Raw genomic sequence first — 19,392 nt, 5'->3', positions numbered from 1 at the left:
ACCAAAAAAAGGAAATGTGTTTTGTCACATTGGCAACTCTAATCCTAAAGTAAAGTCATAATTGTATGGAAAACCTTCTTTGCCAATAATCAAAAACCAAGATGTATTTGTTGTTTAAGTACAGACAAAGTGCCAGTGGCTTTCATTTTTTAGTGATGACATCACTGATATCTCTTTTGAGAATTTGATCGATACCGTGTGCAGCACTGTTGAACTATTAATCACGAGCGTGGAAAAAATTGATCGCAGTACTTGAGGGTTAGCAACAGAGTTGCTGGTAACCGAGTCTCAGTGTTCTGCCGCAAAAAGAAGAAATGTAACCAGCCATACTGGCAGCTCGTTCACCTTTTATTTATTATCATGCACAGAAGAAGAGCAGTTTGGAACAGTGTGTAAATAAGTAGTCATGATATGAGATGCGTGTGCACCCATTAGCAGGGAAGCAGGAAACAAGGCCAAACAAACCTAATGAAATTAAGTGAAATGATCTGCATTTATATAGCGCTTTTCAAGTCAAGACTTCCCAAAGCACTTTACAGTGTGCTTCCCATTTCCCAATAGCGGCCTTGCAGCCATATAAGGCGCTAACCTGCTTATTGGGGGCATTAGGGGTTCAGTGTCTTACCCAAGGACACTTCAACCTGTAACACGGAGGAGCCGGGATTCGAACTGCGATCTCTTTACCCCAAGACGAGCGCTCTACCTCCTGAGCCACTGCCGCCCCCCAAGTGACCATAAAAATCGCAAGTCAAGTCAAGTCAAGTCGAATTTATTTATATAGCCCTTATTCACAAAAATGTCTCAGAGGACTGCACAGGATTACAATGATACAATTACCTGATCTTAAACCAACATTATCACAATGACCGAACAATCTCTGGTTTAGGAGCCAGTCAATATAATGAAGCGCAGTTGTAGACACTGATTGGGCACCGGTGAGCACTCTCTTGCCACTCACCCCAAGTTAGCACACTCACAGAGGAAGATGGGGTGTCAGATCATGACAATTGAGGCCATTCTTAGTCAGTTGTGTAATGACTATTGATGCTGTATTTCTATTATTATATGGATCATTTAGTTATGGTATTTGAAATTATGAGATTATTCAGGTGTATCTAATGTTTTAGATGTCAACAACTGCGCCTATATATTTCAGTCCTATGTGAGAGGTGTAAAACGAGATCAATTAAGCAACAGATAACTACACTTCGAATTTATTTGCCAACCATTTCTTTTATAAGATAATTGTTTAGAATTTCAGCCTTTCAGGAATTATCGATCTTTTTGTTGGATCGAAATAAAAAATTCTGCTGCTATGTAAAGCTGTGGCTGGTAGACTCCGAAACAGCTGAAACTCCTTTAATCACAGTTTGGTCCAAAAATGCTGAATAATGGTCAGCGCCATTATTGACCATTTTGGGATTTAATTGGAAAGTTTGATTTTAGAGGTACAGTATTCCTTCAATTTTTGCGGTTAATCAGTTCCATAACCAACGGCATTAAGTGAGTTTCCCAAAAATATTCACATGTATGCATTAGTGTAAAACAATTAATCCTTAATGCATTATTGTGCACAAACAGTTTCCTTTATCTGGGATATTTTTATTCCGCAAAACACTCTGGACAGAATCGAATTATCCCTGCAAACTACAGTTTACTCTCACTAAAAAGTTTAATGTGTATTGGTTGATTAATCTGGGACATTTCTTGTGTACCCCCACAGTGGAAATGCCACATATGTATCCATCTGTATACAGTGTATGCCACAATTGTATGCATCCATATTTAGAGTGTGTCTCTACTTCTAGCAAGCCACGTGCAAGCATAAAATGAAACATGCGGCGCAGCAATGGAGCTCGGTTTTAAAGTGAGAGTTTTCTTTTTCCATCTATTATTACTATTTTAATTGTTAAAATGATTATTACTGATATATCTTATTTAATGTATATGTTGTTACTAAACCGCTATCCCCCTTTTCTCATTTTATTTATTTAATCAGTTGTTTTAGTTTTCTGGATTCTGAGTGTGTTGTTTAGGTGGAAAATGTCATATGTACAATTTTCCTTTCAACGGAGACCCCTACGTTTACCTTCTCCTTCAATCCTTTGTACCACCAGTAAAGAGAAATATTAAATATTTAGGAAAACTACAGTGAGCGTAAACAAGGATCGTAATTTGTGAATTTTGGTAAGAGACAGGAAAGACAAGATCCTTTATTTAATTTCAAAAGGTAAATGCAAAAACGCCCTCTAGTTGCATAATGCTCATGCTTGCCCTCCCAATGGGATTGCTGGCAAATGACATATATACACAGTAAATTTACCAGAATTAAGTATGCATTGTCAAAGTGTTCATCTCCTCTGGTGTTGAGTAAAAGTGTACACAATAACCTCCAGTGTTGGTGAATGAAAAATAGTTTACATAGGTTTTACACTGTCACTCTTATAGATTCATTTTAGGATTAATGCAACAACAGTAGGAGTAAAATACCTTTACAGTGTAGAAATTTTTTTTAAATGCTCGTAAATCTAGGAATTTGCATTTATTTTACATAACATGAGCCTCACCTAATTTGAGCGGACGGGTTTTTCTGCCATCTTGCTGCTACGGGTACCCGAAACCTCAAAAAGGCTGAGCAAAAAGAAATAAGTAAAATGGTGTGTTTCAGTCTCTTTGAACCTTTTTAATTTGGATTCTTCCTTGTGCTTTGTAGCACTCGTTTTTCGGTTGACTACACCATACAGCGACATCTACTGGTCAAATATTATACACTATCCCTTTAAGCTGATTTGATTCGCTTAGTCCAGGGGTCTCCAATGTGGTGCTTGTAGGCACTAGGGCGCCCCCTAAGGACAGCTAGGTGCCTGTGGAACTCTGCAAATAGCTCACCAGTGTTGACTGAGCCTATTTAACATACTAACAACATAGTCATAATATCATCAGTTGTCATTTCAGAAATGCATTTACAACTGGGTTGGAGACCTCTGGTTTTGAAAATAAAATAACTGATAGATTAATCTAATACTTCGACCATGGCAGGCTGTTCCTTTTACACTTAGGCCTTTAGCTCCAGTCTGATTTAGTGACGTGTCGTTCACAAACAAAGTGGGTCTATGAGCTGTTTCTTCAAAGTGAAATCTCCTTTTTTATGTGTGAGGACTCGAGCGGAGAAGAAATGATTTTGGCTGACCCCAGCCATCGCTGTGTACCCAGTTTTCTGGGTCAGACGCAGCAGTCGCCGTGCTGAGGCAGCCGGAAACACGGACTGCGTGGGGTAGAGTTAGGCAATTCTTGAAAGGCCCCGCGCTGCGGGGATGCGCGACCTGTATGGGGGTTGAGAGCTTGGGGGTCGAGGGGGATCGAGAGGATTCTTCTTCCGACTGGGGGCGCGACAGAAAATAATTGAGAAGCATTGGGCTAAACCAGTAGCTCTCTTGAAGACTGATGTTATGGTGCACAGCTTTTAGGATATTTTGTGAAGGCTTACGGTTAGATTTCCTAGCCTTGCAAATATGATTGGTTAAATGCTTAAATATAAAGGCACACGTCTAGAAGCAATGAAAGGAAGCTAGTAGACAATTTGGAATTATTGATAGACAAAATATGCTTAACATCAGAGATTTTTGTCTTAAATCTTTTTTTTTTTTAGGTTTATCCTAAAGCAATGCATTTCTCCCTCCCTCCAAGCTCCTACACACTGCTTTGTGTAAGCACTCACTTTCCCCGGTTTCTCTTCCGTCTTGGGTAGCTTTCCCTCATTTGACTTCCAAAACAAAACCCTCGCTGTCAAGCGGCGTGCAGATGTACTCCACACCGCACTTCACAGCCAATCGGCGGGTAGACAAGTGCAGGGGTTATGTAACATGTTCCGTTTGCATTTCTTGGCCAAATCCCTTAGAAAATGGAGGTAAGCTTTAGTGGCAAGCTGCTCACTTTGTAGGATGCAAAGCAACAAGCTACACATCTGTTTGTTTATTTGCTTTTTTTACTGTTTTTTTTAACTAACCGACAGTTGCAAAAGTTATTTTTTTAGCCATTTAATCACCTCCAAATTTTCCCCCAAAAATAAATAACCAAACTAATGCATTAATTACAATACATAAAAACAGATATAAGAGTATAATCCTGAAATTAAAAAAAAAATACAGATAAAGATTTGACAGCCAGTCACAGATTTTTAAAATTTTGCTGAACAAAAAATGTGAACTTTTTTCAAAAAATTTCTGCTTAACGTAGTAAATTCTGATGATACAAAGCATTAATATGTAATACATAGATTGACGTTGATATAAATAACAATAAAAACAATTCCATTCGCAAAGCAGTGAACAAGTGATAAGTGCAAAGTAGTGAGGGGTCTCTTTCTATCTTTATATATGTTTTTAGTTTTCTCATTTGATGATTTATTAATTTATTCATTCATTAATATATCAATTTATTTTTGAGTATGGCTACATTGGTCATCCTTATACAAGAGCCACCCTCACCGGTGTCTACCAAAAATCGCTGGGGAGAAAAGCAGCAGGATTTGAACAGGGAAAGTGCAGAGACCCGAAACAAAAGATGAATAGCAAAATACTTGTGTGTGTGTGTGTGTGTGTGTGTGTGTGTGTGTGTGTGTGTGTATCTGAGAGGAGCTGAGGCAGGCAGTCCTGTCCATGGCTGCTTTTAGAGATGCGGCACCCTCAAATATAGCTGACCTACTTTTTGAGGGTCTTCAGACATGTGCCCCAATCAGAAGAAGCGCTACCTAATAATCTACCGAGCGCTCCTGTCTTGTCCGATGGTCGCTTTTCTGCCCTTTGGAACGCCATTTACCTGAAGCGAGATGAGCTCTGGGACGGCTGCAAAGTATATCCATACGATGCTGAAATGTGAGCGTAAAATATTTATTTTTAACTCCGCCGACTCGGAGGTGACTCCCCAGTGGCAGCTGAGGACTGCTATATAAAGTTTGATACGTTTACTAAATCGGGCTTAAGCTGAAAAATGGCTCTCAAACGTGGTGCCTGCGGGCACCACGGTGCCCCCTAAGGATAGCTGAGGTGTCCGCTGAGCTGTTCTATCTTTGTGATTTTTTTGCAAAATTATTTTTTTTACCCTAATTGCAATAATTAACTTGGTAACAGCATGGTAATTGCAAAGTAACAATATATTTATAACATAAGTTGCAATTTCAAAAAAGCATATCAAACTGAGTCCCCTTTGCTTGAAAAAGGTTGGAGACCTCTCTGGACAAAAACTACCCTTTTTCCTTTCTACTATTGTAGTTTAATATATTCATTTGTTTTTTTCTGGATTAGGAGAACGACTCTTAATTCACAAGTCTTTATTTAAGCTTTAGTAAACAACAATGGATTTTGAAATGGAGAGAGAAGCAAGCCTTTGGAAGCCTTCTTTGACGGCTTCCTCTCAGCCACCTCTTTTCTTGAAATCTTCAAAGTTAGCAAAAAGAGATCAACCCTAAGGGGTGTGGGATCAACAAACAGCAACACGATTGGCCGATAGTGATAATGATGTAATAGTCAAAACAACCAACAACTACAATTAAAATAAGGAACTGGCATCCTATTAAATCTCTTTTGCATTTGTCTAATATTGAAAACAGACAAAACTTCTCGTTATCTCAGAATTTCATCTCAATCAAAGGAATAAATTGTTCTAACAACTATGACTTGAAATAATAATGCTGTAAATAGGTAGGATCTCAATTCAGTCTAAGAGAATATTTCAGGGTTGTCCAAACTGCGCCCTAAGAGCTGGTTGTGGCAATTTTCTTTTATAAGGGTTACTTTAACTGGATTACTTTAAATTACTTTTGGATTACTCCAATACCAAATATGCTAATAAAAGACAAAACAAACTAAATATGAATAAAATTATGACTCACAACACGTGGTAAGCTTTCTCTCCTGGCTTTGATCTCTTTGATCTCCGGCAAAACTAACATAAAATGCGACAGAAACAAAATGAAAACAAATCCAAACAGCTTGCCAACATCATTTTTGCCGTTCCATGTATTCCGTTACTCCCCAAGCCTGCACAAAATTTAGTAATTTTATTCATATTTAGTTTCTTTTGTCTTTTATTAGCATATTTGGTATTGGAGTAATCCAAAAGTAATTGAAAGTAATCAAGTTAAAGTAACCCTACCCAACCCTGTTTATAAGACAACAGAATTTACTAAATATGACATGTAGCATATGATCATACATCAGGGTTGGTAATTTTTTTTTGAGTCGCAGGTCAAAAAAATGGGCCAAGGCATAGGGGAAAAAACAGATTGTATTTTTAGTATCTGCTGATGCAGTCTCGGCTCCTATACCTCAGCAATACATGAGGGGGAAAAGATAATATTTGATTTTTCATATATTGTTGCTACCATTTCAAAAATATACATCTCTTGGCCTGCTATCTTTTTGGGCAGTTTTTGGACATTCTATTCAGGCAACATTTAATTGAAAAGACAAAAAAATGGAATTAAAGCTTTTTACAATAGCAACGACTATATGTATCTGGACTATTATATCACTACTTAACGTGTGTGTGCGTGTGTGTGTGTGTGTGTTTGTATGTGTGTGTTCGTATGTGACTTATAGGCTACGAAACATCTGAACCAAATTTCATGAAAATATACACACTAGTACTTTAGGCCTCTGGGAGTGTCTTTAACTAGATTTCATCGCGAGGCACCGCCAATAAATACAGACAAAATCGATAAATATCTGCTTTTATGTGCACGCACCTTTGGAACTACATATGGTCATACTGCTCTTTGGCACTCCTTATCGGCTTCCTGGCGCTTTTTCAGCAAACCACAGCCCCAACAACCTTGCTTAAGTAGAATGCCTGGCAACGCCTAGCTGGGCAACACCAAGCCCGGCAATTAATATTTTTATTCTACTATCGGTGTGTGAATGGGTAAGTGTAAACCACATTGTAAAGCGCTTTAGGAGGTCTTCATTAACTTGAAAAGCTCTATATAAATGCACACTATATAAATGCATACCATACAATATAAAGGCTTAATTATTTAATTACACTGTGTTGACTAACCTACCCCCTGTTTACAACATGCCTCTCACATAAACATGAACCCATTATCCACACTTTTTTTCCCAGGGGGGCCTTTTCTGTGGTCAGAAGGTGCGTAAAGATCTCCTCTGGTCAAGAGTATGCTGCGAAAATCATCAACACTAAGAAGCTCTCTGCCAGAGGTAAGCTTCCTATCCAAACAAGCTCCAGCAGGCGTCCCATGAGCAATAGTTACGTCAAGTGTGAATATTGCAGCCTCTGCTTGATGATGATGGCACTAAGTGCAAGTGTGTGTTTGTGGAGTGGACAACACAAACAATCTTAGTAATTTTTATTGGATTGTTTTTTTATATGCACACTGCAAGGGAAAGAGTGTTTCTTGTGCGTGTCTGCATGTACGTTTTCAATCGATTCAAGGCTCTGGCCAGTCTCGGCATCCCAAGGGCAGGCCTCTGAAAGCCGACCCAGTTATTTTCATGTAATTGTAGCCACTGCTCTGGTTGCTAGTGCACCTATATAAGTATACAACAGCAAGGTATATCTTTATAACGATATGACTAACATTGCCATGAACAGAGAAGCTGATCCCATAAACATAAACACAAAAACAAGATTTTAAAAAATAGAGTACGTAAAGAAAATGAATTGGTATCGGAAAGTGTGCAGTGATAAAAATACAAAGTTTACTAGGATCTTCAGAATTCATACATTAAAACTACTGTAACACAGATTCACATGACAGCAAACCATGAAATATAATGTTGGCACACTCACTAGCTGTAACAGAACAAAAAACATGAAATAAGACAGGGCATATATGATGGAACCCTAACTATAAATGAATGAAACATGAAATAAGTTTTGGGACACTGAACAAACGCATAAGAAAGACAGCACTGGATATATTGAAGAAAGTACGTTTGGGACATAAAATAAAGACAGTGCAGGATAGGTTGGGACACTAACTAACTTAATAAAACAAGAGAGTGTTAGGACACTAACTAGCTGTAACTGATTAAAACATGAAAGGAAGACAGTAAAGGATAGGCTGGAACTCTAACTCTAACTGCGACTGGCAGGCAACCAGTTTAGGGTTTCCCCTGCCGACTGCCTGAGGATAAGTGGGATGGGCTCCAGCACCCTGTGGCCCTACTTAAGATAAGCAGTGCAGTTAATGGATGGATGGATCGATCGACAAAATCAAGCAAAAATGTTTTGGAAGACCAACAAGCTATAACTGAATAAAACATGAACAAAGGCAGCACAGGATAGCCTATACCTAAACTTCCTAAATCTAACTGAATAACATCCAAAAGGAGGATTGGGACACTATAGCAAAACATGGGAAGACTATACTGTATGATGAAAGAAAGAAAGTTTTGGAACACTCACAAGCTTTAACTGAACAAAAACAAGGACAGTGTAGGATATGTTGGACACCAACAAGCTCTAACAAGAAAAAACATTAAAGTGAGACGATTCAAGAAGCATTCCTGCATGTGGACGGAAAAACGGGGTCCCACAACAAGACCATGAAATATAATCCAGGCACACTATCTGTAACTGAACAAAATATAAAAGGAGGCCAGCGCAAGAAATATTGGAACTGTAAATGAATAAAACATGAAATAAAGTTCTGGGAAACTCGATGTAACTGAACCAAACATGAACAGAGACAGCCAAATCTAAAATTTAACTGCAGGCCGATGGCCAGACTGATCAAAACGGAAAGAAGCTGCTAATGGTAGTTGCTAATGTCGGTTTTGTCGCTCCTGGCGACCGCTAAAGCAATGTTAGACAATACTACCGCTAAATATATACTCAGTTCAGGCTGACGACAGACAAAAATGTAAAATGATACTTGAATAAAGGAAAAAATGTTTCCTTGCAATATATTAATTTTCACTTTGGGCCAGTCCCCGGCTTGTGTTTGGGGACTGGCTTTAATTGCCCTTAACTGTCCTACTGGAGAGAGTGATGTCTTTAATTTTCTGTATTATTTCACTTTTGTTCTTAAGTCCTTCATGTAGTTACCATCTCTGAACGGGTTTTCCCGCTTTATGATCTACTGGGTTGCAAATAAACTTGCTGCAGTAGTGTAGTTTGGAGATGCAATCAACTTCTTAAATCTAATTTTGGCTCATCCAATTTCTCCAGATGTGATGCAATCACACTTTTTCTCTAACTTCCAACTTGGTGCCACAAATGTAGCATGCTTTCGTTGGAAAGTTCTTTCTACATTTCTCTTTTTGTAATGTCTTTTTTAAAAAGCCAACACTCAGGTAATCCATCTGCATTGGCAATGAAAGCAAATCGTTTGGTCCAAGAAACGTCGAATCCTCTGTTCTCCTCAGTAATATTTCTCTTTTTATCTCTGGGGAGAAAGACAGATAGAAAGAAATATACATAAAATGTAATATGTACTGTATGGAAATATATATATATATATATATATATATATATATATATATATATATATATATATATATATATATATATATATATATATATATATATACATACATATATATATATATATATATATATATATATATACATATATATATACTGTATATAATACACTTTTAAAAAAGTAAATAATAAGGAAATAAATATACTGTAGGTATGTACACAACAAATTAAATAAAAAATAAAATATATAGAAAAGGGACTGGCTGGCAACCAGTTCAGGATGTTCCCTGCTCACTGCCCAAAGACAGCTGGGATGGATTCCATATGAGGGTAAGCAATGCAAAATATGTATGGATGGATATAGAAACAAAAACTGAAAAATGAATAATAGTTTTAAATTATTTTTTATTTATTTTTTATAAATAAACAAATCTAAACATACAGAAATGTCATACAAAAATGCAGTCCAAAACATATTTGCTGCATTTTTATAAAATATCAAATAGAATAAATTATTTACTACATAATATATATAAAAGAATAATAGTTGTGTAGATAAATAAAAAATAATACTGTATATATAAATAGATTAGCACCCTGCAACCCTATTCATGATAAGCAGTGCAGAAAATGGATGGATAGAGCAAATTTCAAAAAGAATATAGATACAATTATGAATACATGCTATTTAAATAAACAGATATACATGAATAGAATTAACTATAGAAATAACTAAATAGATGAATAAACTGGGATCATTATAGTCTCATCTTATTTTGATTGATGACACTAACTCGATATGATTTGAGTTACATAAACAAATTCAACCTGTACATTTAGGTATCACTGTATTATCTCAAATAAGGCGCCCTTCCCGAGCGCTACCTCACTGGAAATATTTTTTTTGTCTGCAAGAATGTGGTTCCATCTCTCACAGAACCGTCTGTTTTTAACTAATGAATGCCAAAATATTGAGGCTGGCTCAAATTTAAATTAATCCATGACAAAAGAATGATCTTTTCTGGATCTCGTTCAATGATGTTCTCCTTTACACTATATCAGTGGTAATGGGGTATCAAGGGTGGCACATTTCCCCTTGAGAACATTCTTTTACTGTCCTAGAAGAAAGTAGAATTGCACCTCCACTACATTAGGGGGCAGTAGTGCGCTCATTGGCAGAGTGTTTTATTTAAATTTAGCATCTGCGTTTGGTTCATAGCGCATAGTATGGCTCAGCTGTGTAGATACAAAAAGATTTTTGAATTTCAGATGCACATGAAATCTTTTCTGTTTCAGTAATAAAGCTAATTCCATTTGTAAGTTGGTTATTATTTGTTCCTTTTTCATTATTTTTATTTTATTATTAAAACAAGACAATATTATGCAGAGGTGAACTTAATTTATTAACTGCCATAATGCATAAATACATTTCCAGAATCCTTGTCCCTGAGTGCCAAAACGTAGTTGAGGTTTTTTCTTTTATTTTAAAAAACTATTCTAAAGGCTTTAGTGCTGATGATCAGTAGGTATCAAGCCTCTGGGAATTATATCAGTATGATAAATCCCCACTAGATGGCAGGATTGGTGTTCATCAGATATTTGTCTGCACATTGTGAAGCCCCCACTTCTTCGTGTTGCTTTGATTCCTCCATCCAGCGAATGAGAGTGTGTGGGCGAGTTATTGAAATCGTCTTGTCACGTCACCAAAATCATCTAGTGCGTATAAAAGTTATTGAATGGTTCATGCATAAGTTCAGTGCTGTTGCAATAAAAGTTTTTTTTGCCAGGAAAGTTGCCTTGTGTTTATAGAAAGCATTGTTTATATAATGGCGGTATCACATAAGTAGATAAAAAAAAGCACTAAAGTGAAAATCCTGCTTGAAATGCATCTTTTCACAAAAAGCCGTTTTTCTTGTAATTGTTGTTTGCCAAACAACGGAAAAACCCAGAAACATGCTTTTTTAGATGAGAGTTGAAAACATCTTTTTTGATATGTCCTTTAGAACAAATTTTTTTGTAGGCCTTCAAAATGAGTCAAAATGGCAAACATTGGCGCACCCACTTACTATTTGAGAGGAACGTCTGGCATTGAATGAGTTAAAAAACTTTTTGAGACAAATGATATTATTTAACATGCTGTTAGTGCTGTCGCATGCAAAGCGTGCACCAAAATGACTGATTTACAGCGCGTGGTATTCCTGAGCGGTCTCCCAGCCAAGCACTAACCAGTTGCTCCCAGAGATGGGGCATTCTCAGGATGATGTGGCCGTAAAGAGGTCAAACAACATTTAAGTTGAAGTTGGGAGTGGGTGCATTTGCGGGGACTGAGAAGTTTTCTTCTTCCTAAGGGGGTGAGGGTATCATAGAAAATAATTCAGAACATGTTATTATTATGTTGTTACTATGTTATTACCAGGTTCAATATTATGAGTATGGGTAAATAGACTCAGGAAATCACCCCCCAAAAATAATTGTACTCGAAAGAGCACACTGACTCAGCACTGGTGAGCTATTTTCAGAATAGGTCCGCTGGCACCTTAGCTGTCCTCAGGGGGCACCCAGGTGCCTGTGGGTGCCACGTTGGAGTCCCCTAATTTAGAAGCATTGCACTATACACATGTTACTCGTTCTTTGCCATTGACGGCTTTAGGCGATTTGCATATTCCTCTCGAAGCTAACCTTGGCTTTGTAGCGTATTATGATTTGACCGATAGCGGATAATGGATAATTGATAAAGAATATAGAACAATAAACCTTAAAAAATCCCCCTCTCGAAGCTAACATATCACCGTCCATTACCATCTTCCTCCTCTTGTCACACAATGTTTGAAAGGTCTTGGCTAAGTCTTCCTGAGTTCTGCAACAATTTGCTCTTTCGTTCGCTCATGTGATCCCTGAAGCGCGCCGTCGGTAATAGACACCTTTGGAGCCGGATCAGCTATCTGCCGCGTGCATGCTGGGAAAGATTTAAAAATAACTGCAAAGGGATACCTCATTGCCTTTGCATTCACCTAACACGCGCGTACACAGAGTATGGCTGGTTTTTTTTTGCCTCCATTTGTGTGTGCATAGCTGGCATGCTGGCGTGTCAGATATGGTCTTACCCGCTTTCCGCGATAAGCTCTCGAGTTTCATCGCTGATTCCTTACTCTGTGGTAGGAACAGGGCCGCACACCCGCCTACCCCCCCTGACCCGTTACCTCTGTATTGAAGTGTGTGCTTGCACAAGCACTTCTGTCATTTTGTGTGAATATAAAGAATTGAAAGGCCTAGTGTGGCATAGGTTGAGTGAAATGCACCAAAAAATGTGTGGATTTACATGTACTGTAAGGCAATTATTTAAATATTTGATTCATCTCTTGACTATTTGTCGGTGAATCTATAACGCTGATTTGTATTTCATTTTTCCTCATTGTAAAATGTTCACTATATAAAGTATCTATCACAGTAGACACCCAGGATACAACATGAATTTGTTACGTTATTAGTTAATCCCCTAACATACAAAATTTTTGTATGGCAGGGGCTAGTGATTAGCTAATGCGTTCCAAAACTTCAGTACTCCAGATAAAACCACAAAAAAAGAAAATAGTGTGTAATAAGTATTACATATATGTAATGAACACAAATATGATTAAAGAGCATTATAGATAAATATTTGTGTTAAGGAAAAATTGAATTTTATTTAGCTTAGGTGTGATTTGACTTCAGCTGGTATAGTGGAGTTAGTGGGTGGATGCATAGGGGCAGGAGAAGGCGGGGGAAATTACATTTTGTTGAGCTTTGGTGTGAGATGACTTGAGCTGGTACTGTGGAGTCAGTGGGGTAGGGGACAGTGGACTCAAAGGAAAACATCCATTTGCAAAAAATGTCAAAGTCCTAGAAGACTTTGTTGCTTTAATTGCCTTATTTTTTTTATTATTGTCCTGACCGTCGCTTGGTTACAGCCATATTCTTTGGCGAGGGTAAAGATGCATGCACCTTCTTTGTATTTCTTGATAATTGCAATCTTCGTTTCTCCGGCTATCATGTTTTTGCTTTTCCATTTAGCATCAATGCAAAAATACGGTAATTTTAATTATTTACAAAGCACATGGAAGAGGTGTTGTAAAAAGAAAGTGGGATGTTTAGAAGTGTTCTATGGGATGGGCAGGGCACCTGTATGATGCGGCAGGGGTAAACCAGTGAAAGCTGTCGGGCCCTGCTGTTGAACAAAAGAGTGTGTTGTGTCACCCTGACCTGAGTGACATGGCTGCTTTCTTGTGTCCCGTTTCATCTGGAGGGACAAAAGCATGACCAACTTGGGTGCCGAGGGGCCTTGTTTGGGTGTTTGGGCATTTGGGCTGGCCATGGTCCAAAATGTTTGTGTGTGTTTTTTGCTATTTCTTTCCCTTTTATTTTCTTTGTTAATGTATGTGTTTGTCTTGCTGTTGGCCACCCCTCTTGAGGGATTTGACTAAGGTAGATAGATAGATAGACAAAGCACACGAGATTCTGATCTGATCAAAAGAGAGAGAGAGAGAGAGAGAGAGAGAGAGAGAGAGAGAGAGAGAGAGAGAGAGAGTCATTTGGGGAAGGAGTTCAGCTATTACCACCATGACATTTACGCGTCATGAAACACTGTTTTAGGGCAATCATTAATTGTTGATGTCATATAGGTGAGGAAATGCCATAAAAAGAGGCAGATGAAGCATCTTATTCCAGTATGTAACATGAAAAGATCTTAAGGTGAGAGGCTGTATCCAGGTTTTTTTTCTGTATTTTAATTACGTTTTGGCTGCACAAAATGAATATTTAATCAACTCTTAGATTGATCAAAAATTGTATTTGCAAAAAAATTTTTTAAAAAAATCTTATGGTCGGGGCGGCATTAGCTCCGGAGGTAGAGTGCTCGTCTTGGGATTCAAGAGGTCGCATGTTCGATTTCCGGCTCCTCGTGTTATATGTTGAAGTGTCCTTGGGCAAGACACTGATAGCAGGTAGTTGCCTTGCATGGCTGACCCTGCTATCGGTTATTTAGTGTGTAAAAGGGAAACATGTGGAGCACATTGTAAAGCGCTTTGGGAGGTCTTCATTGACTTGAAAAGCGCTAAACAAATGCAGACCATTGAAATTTACATTAAATCAGAAAATTGTTGAAAATGTTATAATGATTGTTATAAAATAACAGCAATCAAACACAAAGTATCTGTTTGTATCAGCTTAACTTTAGTTTTTAACTGTGTGGTTTTAGCATTTAAACTATCCAATATTCAGCTAGCAGGTAGCAAAAACATGGAACCACAGAGAAGCGTGAGCTTTGGAGAAAATCTGCCTGTAAGGGCTCCCATTGTGACAGCATCCTCCGTCTCCTTTTTTTTGTGCGCAACATAAAAAATGAGTAGCTGCGTTGTGCACACCCCCCAAGTTCAAGCCAGCTTTGAATGGCTCGCTTCACTTTTTATGTGATGTCATCAAATCCTCATTCTTCTGGCACCTTATGTCAGCTTTACTTTGTTATCACACGCTGTGATTCCAGCATATGAACATTAGCTAAAATACATGTAGCGGCTTACAAAAACCTGGCAGCAGAGGGACAAAATTAACTTTGGAAAAATAATGAAACTTGGCGGACCTATCAATTTGAAACTCTTCTTCTCTTTACAAATTGAAAATGAAACACCCCCGTTGTGCACCTCTCCTATGTGAAGCCAGCTTCGCACGGCTTGCTTCACTTTTTACGAGACGCCATCAAAGTATGTAATGTTAGCAACATAAGCAAAAATCTGACTACCGGATAACAAAAACATGGTAGTCGAAGGATGCACGGACTGAAAAAACATCATAGTGGTAAAAGTTTGGCAGTGCTCTTATTAAGACGTTGTTCTCCTTCTCTGGTGCAACATTAAAAATTAACAGCATCTTTGTTCACAACCACACGAGTTAAAGCCAGCTCGAAGGTCACACTTTACTTTTTATGTTACTTCATATCAAACTGTTATTTTAGAAAGTAAAAATTAGGGACAAACGAACTTTAGAGAAAATATATTATTGGTAGAGCTCCGTTTGTGACAAAGTTGTCCTTCTCCGATAAGCAGCTGCATTGTGCACAATCCCTCGAGTGAAAGCCAGCTTCCAATGGCTCACTTCACTTTTGACGTAACGTCATCTTAACCACATACTTCTGGCATCCGTTATCAGGTTTTTTTTTTTTATTTGGCTCAAACAAAGCATGCACTTTTGGTTATTTTTGACAGAACATTTTATGATTGGAACATTCAGTGCATCACTTTAATGTTGTCAATATGAATTTGGTAACACCCCAACCTCAAGTGTAGCCCCCCTCTTCTTGTGCTTCCCCTCCATCTGGTCATCCTATGTGAATCGTCATCTGTCGCTGCAACTGCCTTTGAAATGAAAAAGGAAGAAGATGAGGAGAGACAGAAGGGATGGGTGGCGGGAGTGGAGGGGCGAGTAGGGAGAGATCGCAGGGGGCTCAAATGACTCACTGGGAACTAAAAATATATGTTGATTTTTCTCCTCTCTCGAGTGCACGCATACACACAAACAGCAATGTCATGTTTCGATAGAAGCCAGGTTGATTTGATTTGTTTCGTGCAGTGCTTATTTTTCAGGCCAGCTGGATTTTAATCTTGCAACTGCGAGGAGATCTTTTCTGGGGTGTTTATTTGCATGAAGAAGTCAAAATCTCCTGACAGATTCGCAGTATTCAAGCAGATTGCAAACTGAAATGAACATATAAATGTCACTTAAATTATTTATAAATAGTCCCAAAGATCCATTTTGGAGGTTGTCATTTATTTATTTATTTTACTTGTGACTGCCACCTCTGGCCTGAAGAGTAATAGTAGCTTCTGCTTCAAAACAAACAAACAAAAAAAAAACAGTTTCACAGACACAAGTTCATTAGTGTTGTGCTACATTGTGCTTCAATCATGCCAAAAAAGCATGTTGGTAACTGGCAAAACTAGCATCTTCTTCTACGCAAAAACTAGCATAAACTTTTATGTCTAAAACTAGCTTCTTCTTGTACGGCCAAAACTAGCGTTATCGTCCTCTGTGTCTTGATTTAGCTTTTTTGTTCTCTAAAGTATGGGTTAATAGACTCAGGAAACAACAAAAAGCACCAGGGAGCTACTACGGAGCACCAAAGAGCTACAGCAACAGGTGGATCGAGAGCCCCGGGCAAGCGTTTTCATCTGTTCAGAAAGTTGGCGTTGTCTTCTTCTAGGGCAGAGGTCGGGAACCTATGGCTCGCGAGCCATATATGGCTCTTTCTATGAGTATCTGTGGCTCAGAGACAAATTTGATTGCATGCAAAATTTCTCCATCTTGCTTAAAACTTGAGTTGTCTATCCTATTCTGATACACGCAAAGCCAATCCAAAGCTAATTAACATCATATTACTTTGCAGTATATATAGGGCACGTTTTTCACTACAATTTACAGTCAAGGTGTCACACAAAAAAAGGGGGGAAAAAAAACTCGTTTTGGTTGTACAACGCTAAAGAATCCTTTATATAAAAGTTCACTATATAATCTGTGTTCAGTGTTCAGATACCTTATGATGAATCCACAGAACTGTAAATACGCCAAAACACCGGAAGAGAACTTAGTCATTTGATTGGGTGAGTGGGAAGGATGGGTGGAGCTATGCAAAAAGTGCAAGCACTCCCTCCCATCTCTCGCCCTACGCTGTCTGCGCCAAAAGTGAGCTCATCAGGCTCCATATTTGCAGAATGTTGTGACGTTTTTACACAATAACTGCTTGCATCTGGTTTTGAAACCAATATATATGAAAAAAAGGGTCAAAAGGAGTTTAACCGATCTTGTGTAATTGCAAGAAAGAGACAAGTTTAAAGTGGTATGTTTGTTGATTTTGGGACAGGGGCTCTGGCATTATTCTCTTTTCATAATTTTTATCAAATCATCAAAAATAAATGTGCTGAAGACTAAGCTTTTGTCTGGGGCGCGGGTTTAGCAATTTAGTAAATTTGTCTCATAATATATGGCATGGCTCTTTCCCAAAATAAAATTAATATTTTTTGCTTTTATGGCTCTTTGAGTCAAAAAGGTTCCCGACCCCTGTTCTAGGGCAAAAATTAGCAATGTCTTCTCCTACCTGGTAAGCTAGCAAGCTTGTCATAAATGGTAGAAATTAATATTTTTTTCTTCACCAAAAAGTAGTCAAGTCAAAATAAGTCATATTTATTTGGATAGCCCTTAATAACCAGAAGTCTCAAGGTGCTGTGAAGACTACAGACTATTATTACACCACCCCCTGATCTAAAACCTACATGAGGGCATTGAAAATCTCAAAACGTCTGCAAAAGAAAATTAAGAAACCTTGAGAAGGGGCTGCACATGAGGTAAATGATAATTTGAATTGTTTTATAAGAGCGTTTTTTAAGTCACTGAAGATCTCCTAAATTGCTTTACAATGTATTCACACACCAATGGTGGTATCTTCTTCTTCACCAAAAACCAGTGTCAGACGCTCAATACTAGTTTTGCTTTATATGCTGGAAACTAGCATTTATTTCCATGGCAAAAACTAAAATCTTCTCCACCCAAAACTCCCATTATCTCATCATATGTCTAAAACTACATTTTTCTTCAATACTGAAAAGAAGCATTGCTTCCTCTTCTTTGCAGTAAGTTATCGTTTCCATCCTCTGTTCAAAAGGCTAGCGTTGTCTTCTACTCCAAAAACTAGCATCTTCTTGGCAAGCTAGTGCATCAGTGTTGTATTCTATAACTGAAGTATAATTTTGATCTATGCCAAAAAAAGATATCATCTTCTTCTTTGCCAAAATCTATCATTATCTCCTTCTACTTATAATGCTAGCTTCTTCTATGCCCAAGACAAGGGTTGCTTTCTTCTATTTCTTAAACCCACTTCTCCTTGGCTGAAAAATTGCATCGTCTTCATTTTTGCATAAAGCTAGCGTTTCCATTTCATGTTCAGAAACTTAGAGCCGTCTTCCTCTACCTTGCGAAATAGCATGACAATTTTACATTCTATGCTGGAAAGTAGAATTTTTTTCTATGCCAACAAATAATGTATTCTTCATCTCCAAAAAGCAGCATCTTCTTCTACAAGTCTAAAGCTAGCTTCATATTCTATGCTCAAAACTAGCGTTATCTTCTGCTACATCTAGAACTAGCTTATTCTGAGCTAGTGTTTCAATTGTTTTTCTTATAACTGTAATACCATTTGGATAGTTGACAGCGGCTTGGTTTCTGAGAGAATTATTTAATTTGACGCCATTAATGAGATGAACTTGGACACTTTCCTGCGGCACACCGGACAACTTCTAAGAGCACACTAGTGTAAAAGGAAAAAAAAAGTGGTAGTCCACTTGCTCAGAAAAAAAAATACGAGTCCTTGGAAACTGGATAGCCACTGCTTGGGTGTTATATTATATCAGCGAGCTGGGGCACATCTCAATTTGGTAGCTTCAGTGCTAATGTTACCTAGCATACTGAAGCATGTGATTTATTGGCTGACCATTGGTATTTATTGCTGTGGTTTAAAAGCGCAGAACCTTGAAACAAAGCCAGTGGTATTTATGGTTTGCCATGGCAAAACTCTCATAATCTCTATTTAAACGCCTGACCAAGACTGCAATTAACTACTATTTCACTATACCGAAAATTGAAATGATTAGTTGAATAATTGGATGTTTATTGATTTTTTTTCTCTTAAATTATGCATGAAGTTGATTTAATTTTGTGGAAATGATAATAAACACAAGAAAAATGGATGCAAGGAAAAATACATTAAACGTTTTGTGTATTTGTACAAAAAATAAATAAACAATCCTAAACCAATCTAGGCACAGTGGTGAAGTAAATGTAATGGTCAATTGCAAAGTCTGTTACAAAATCAAACAGTTTGTTGTTTTTAACGTTCTAACAAATTACGTTTGTCGTTTTTAACAT

General features: G+C 37.8%; 1 protein-coding gene across 7 annotated transcripts in view; it reads left to right on the top strand.

Annotated features, from left to right (window-relative positions):
• The window catches only part of camk2d2 (calcium/calmodulin-dependent protein kinase (CaM kinase) II delta 2), an 84,855-nt gene that overhangs the window by 5,545 nt on the left and 59,918 nt on the right, over positions 1–19,392 (top strand). For all 7 annotated transcript variants that reach the window (XM_088342727.1, XM_088342724.1, XM_088342725.1 and 4 more), the window contains exon 2: positions 7,123–7,217. In XM_088342727.1, coding sequence (XP_088198853.1) covers positions 7,123–7,217 — 95 coding nt within the window. The remainder of the gene's footprint in view (positions 1–7,122; positions 7,218–19,392) is intronic.

Source organism: Urocampus carinirostris, chromosome 8, assembly GCF_059441175.1.
Source record: "Urocampus carinirostris isolate Australia breed hairy pipefish chromosome 8, RoL_Ucar_1.0, whole genome shotgun sequence".
NCBI lineage: Eukaryota > Metazoa > Chordata > Actinopteri > Syngnathiformes > Syngnathidae > Urocampus > Urocampus carinirostris.
This window is presented reverse-complemented; position numbering and strand designations above follow the sequence as displayed.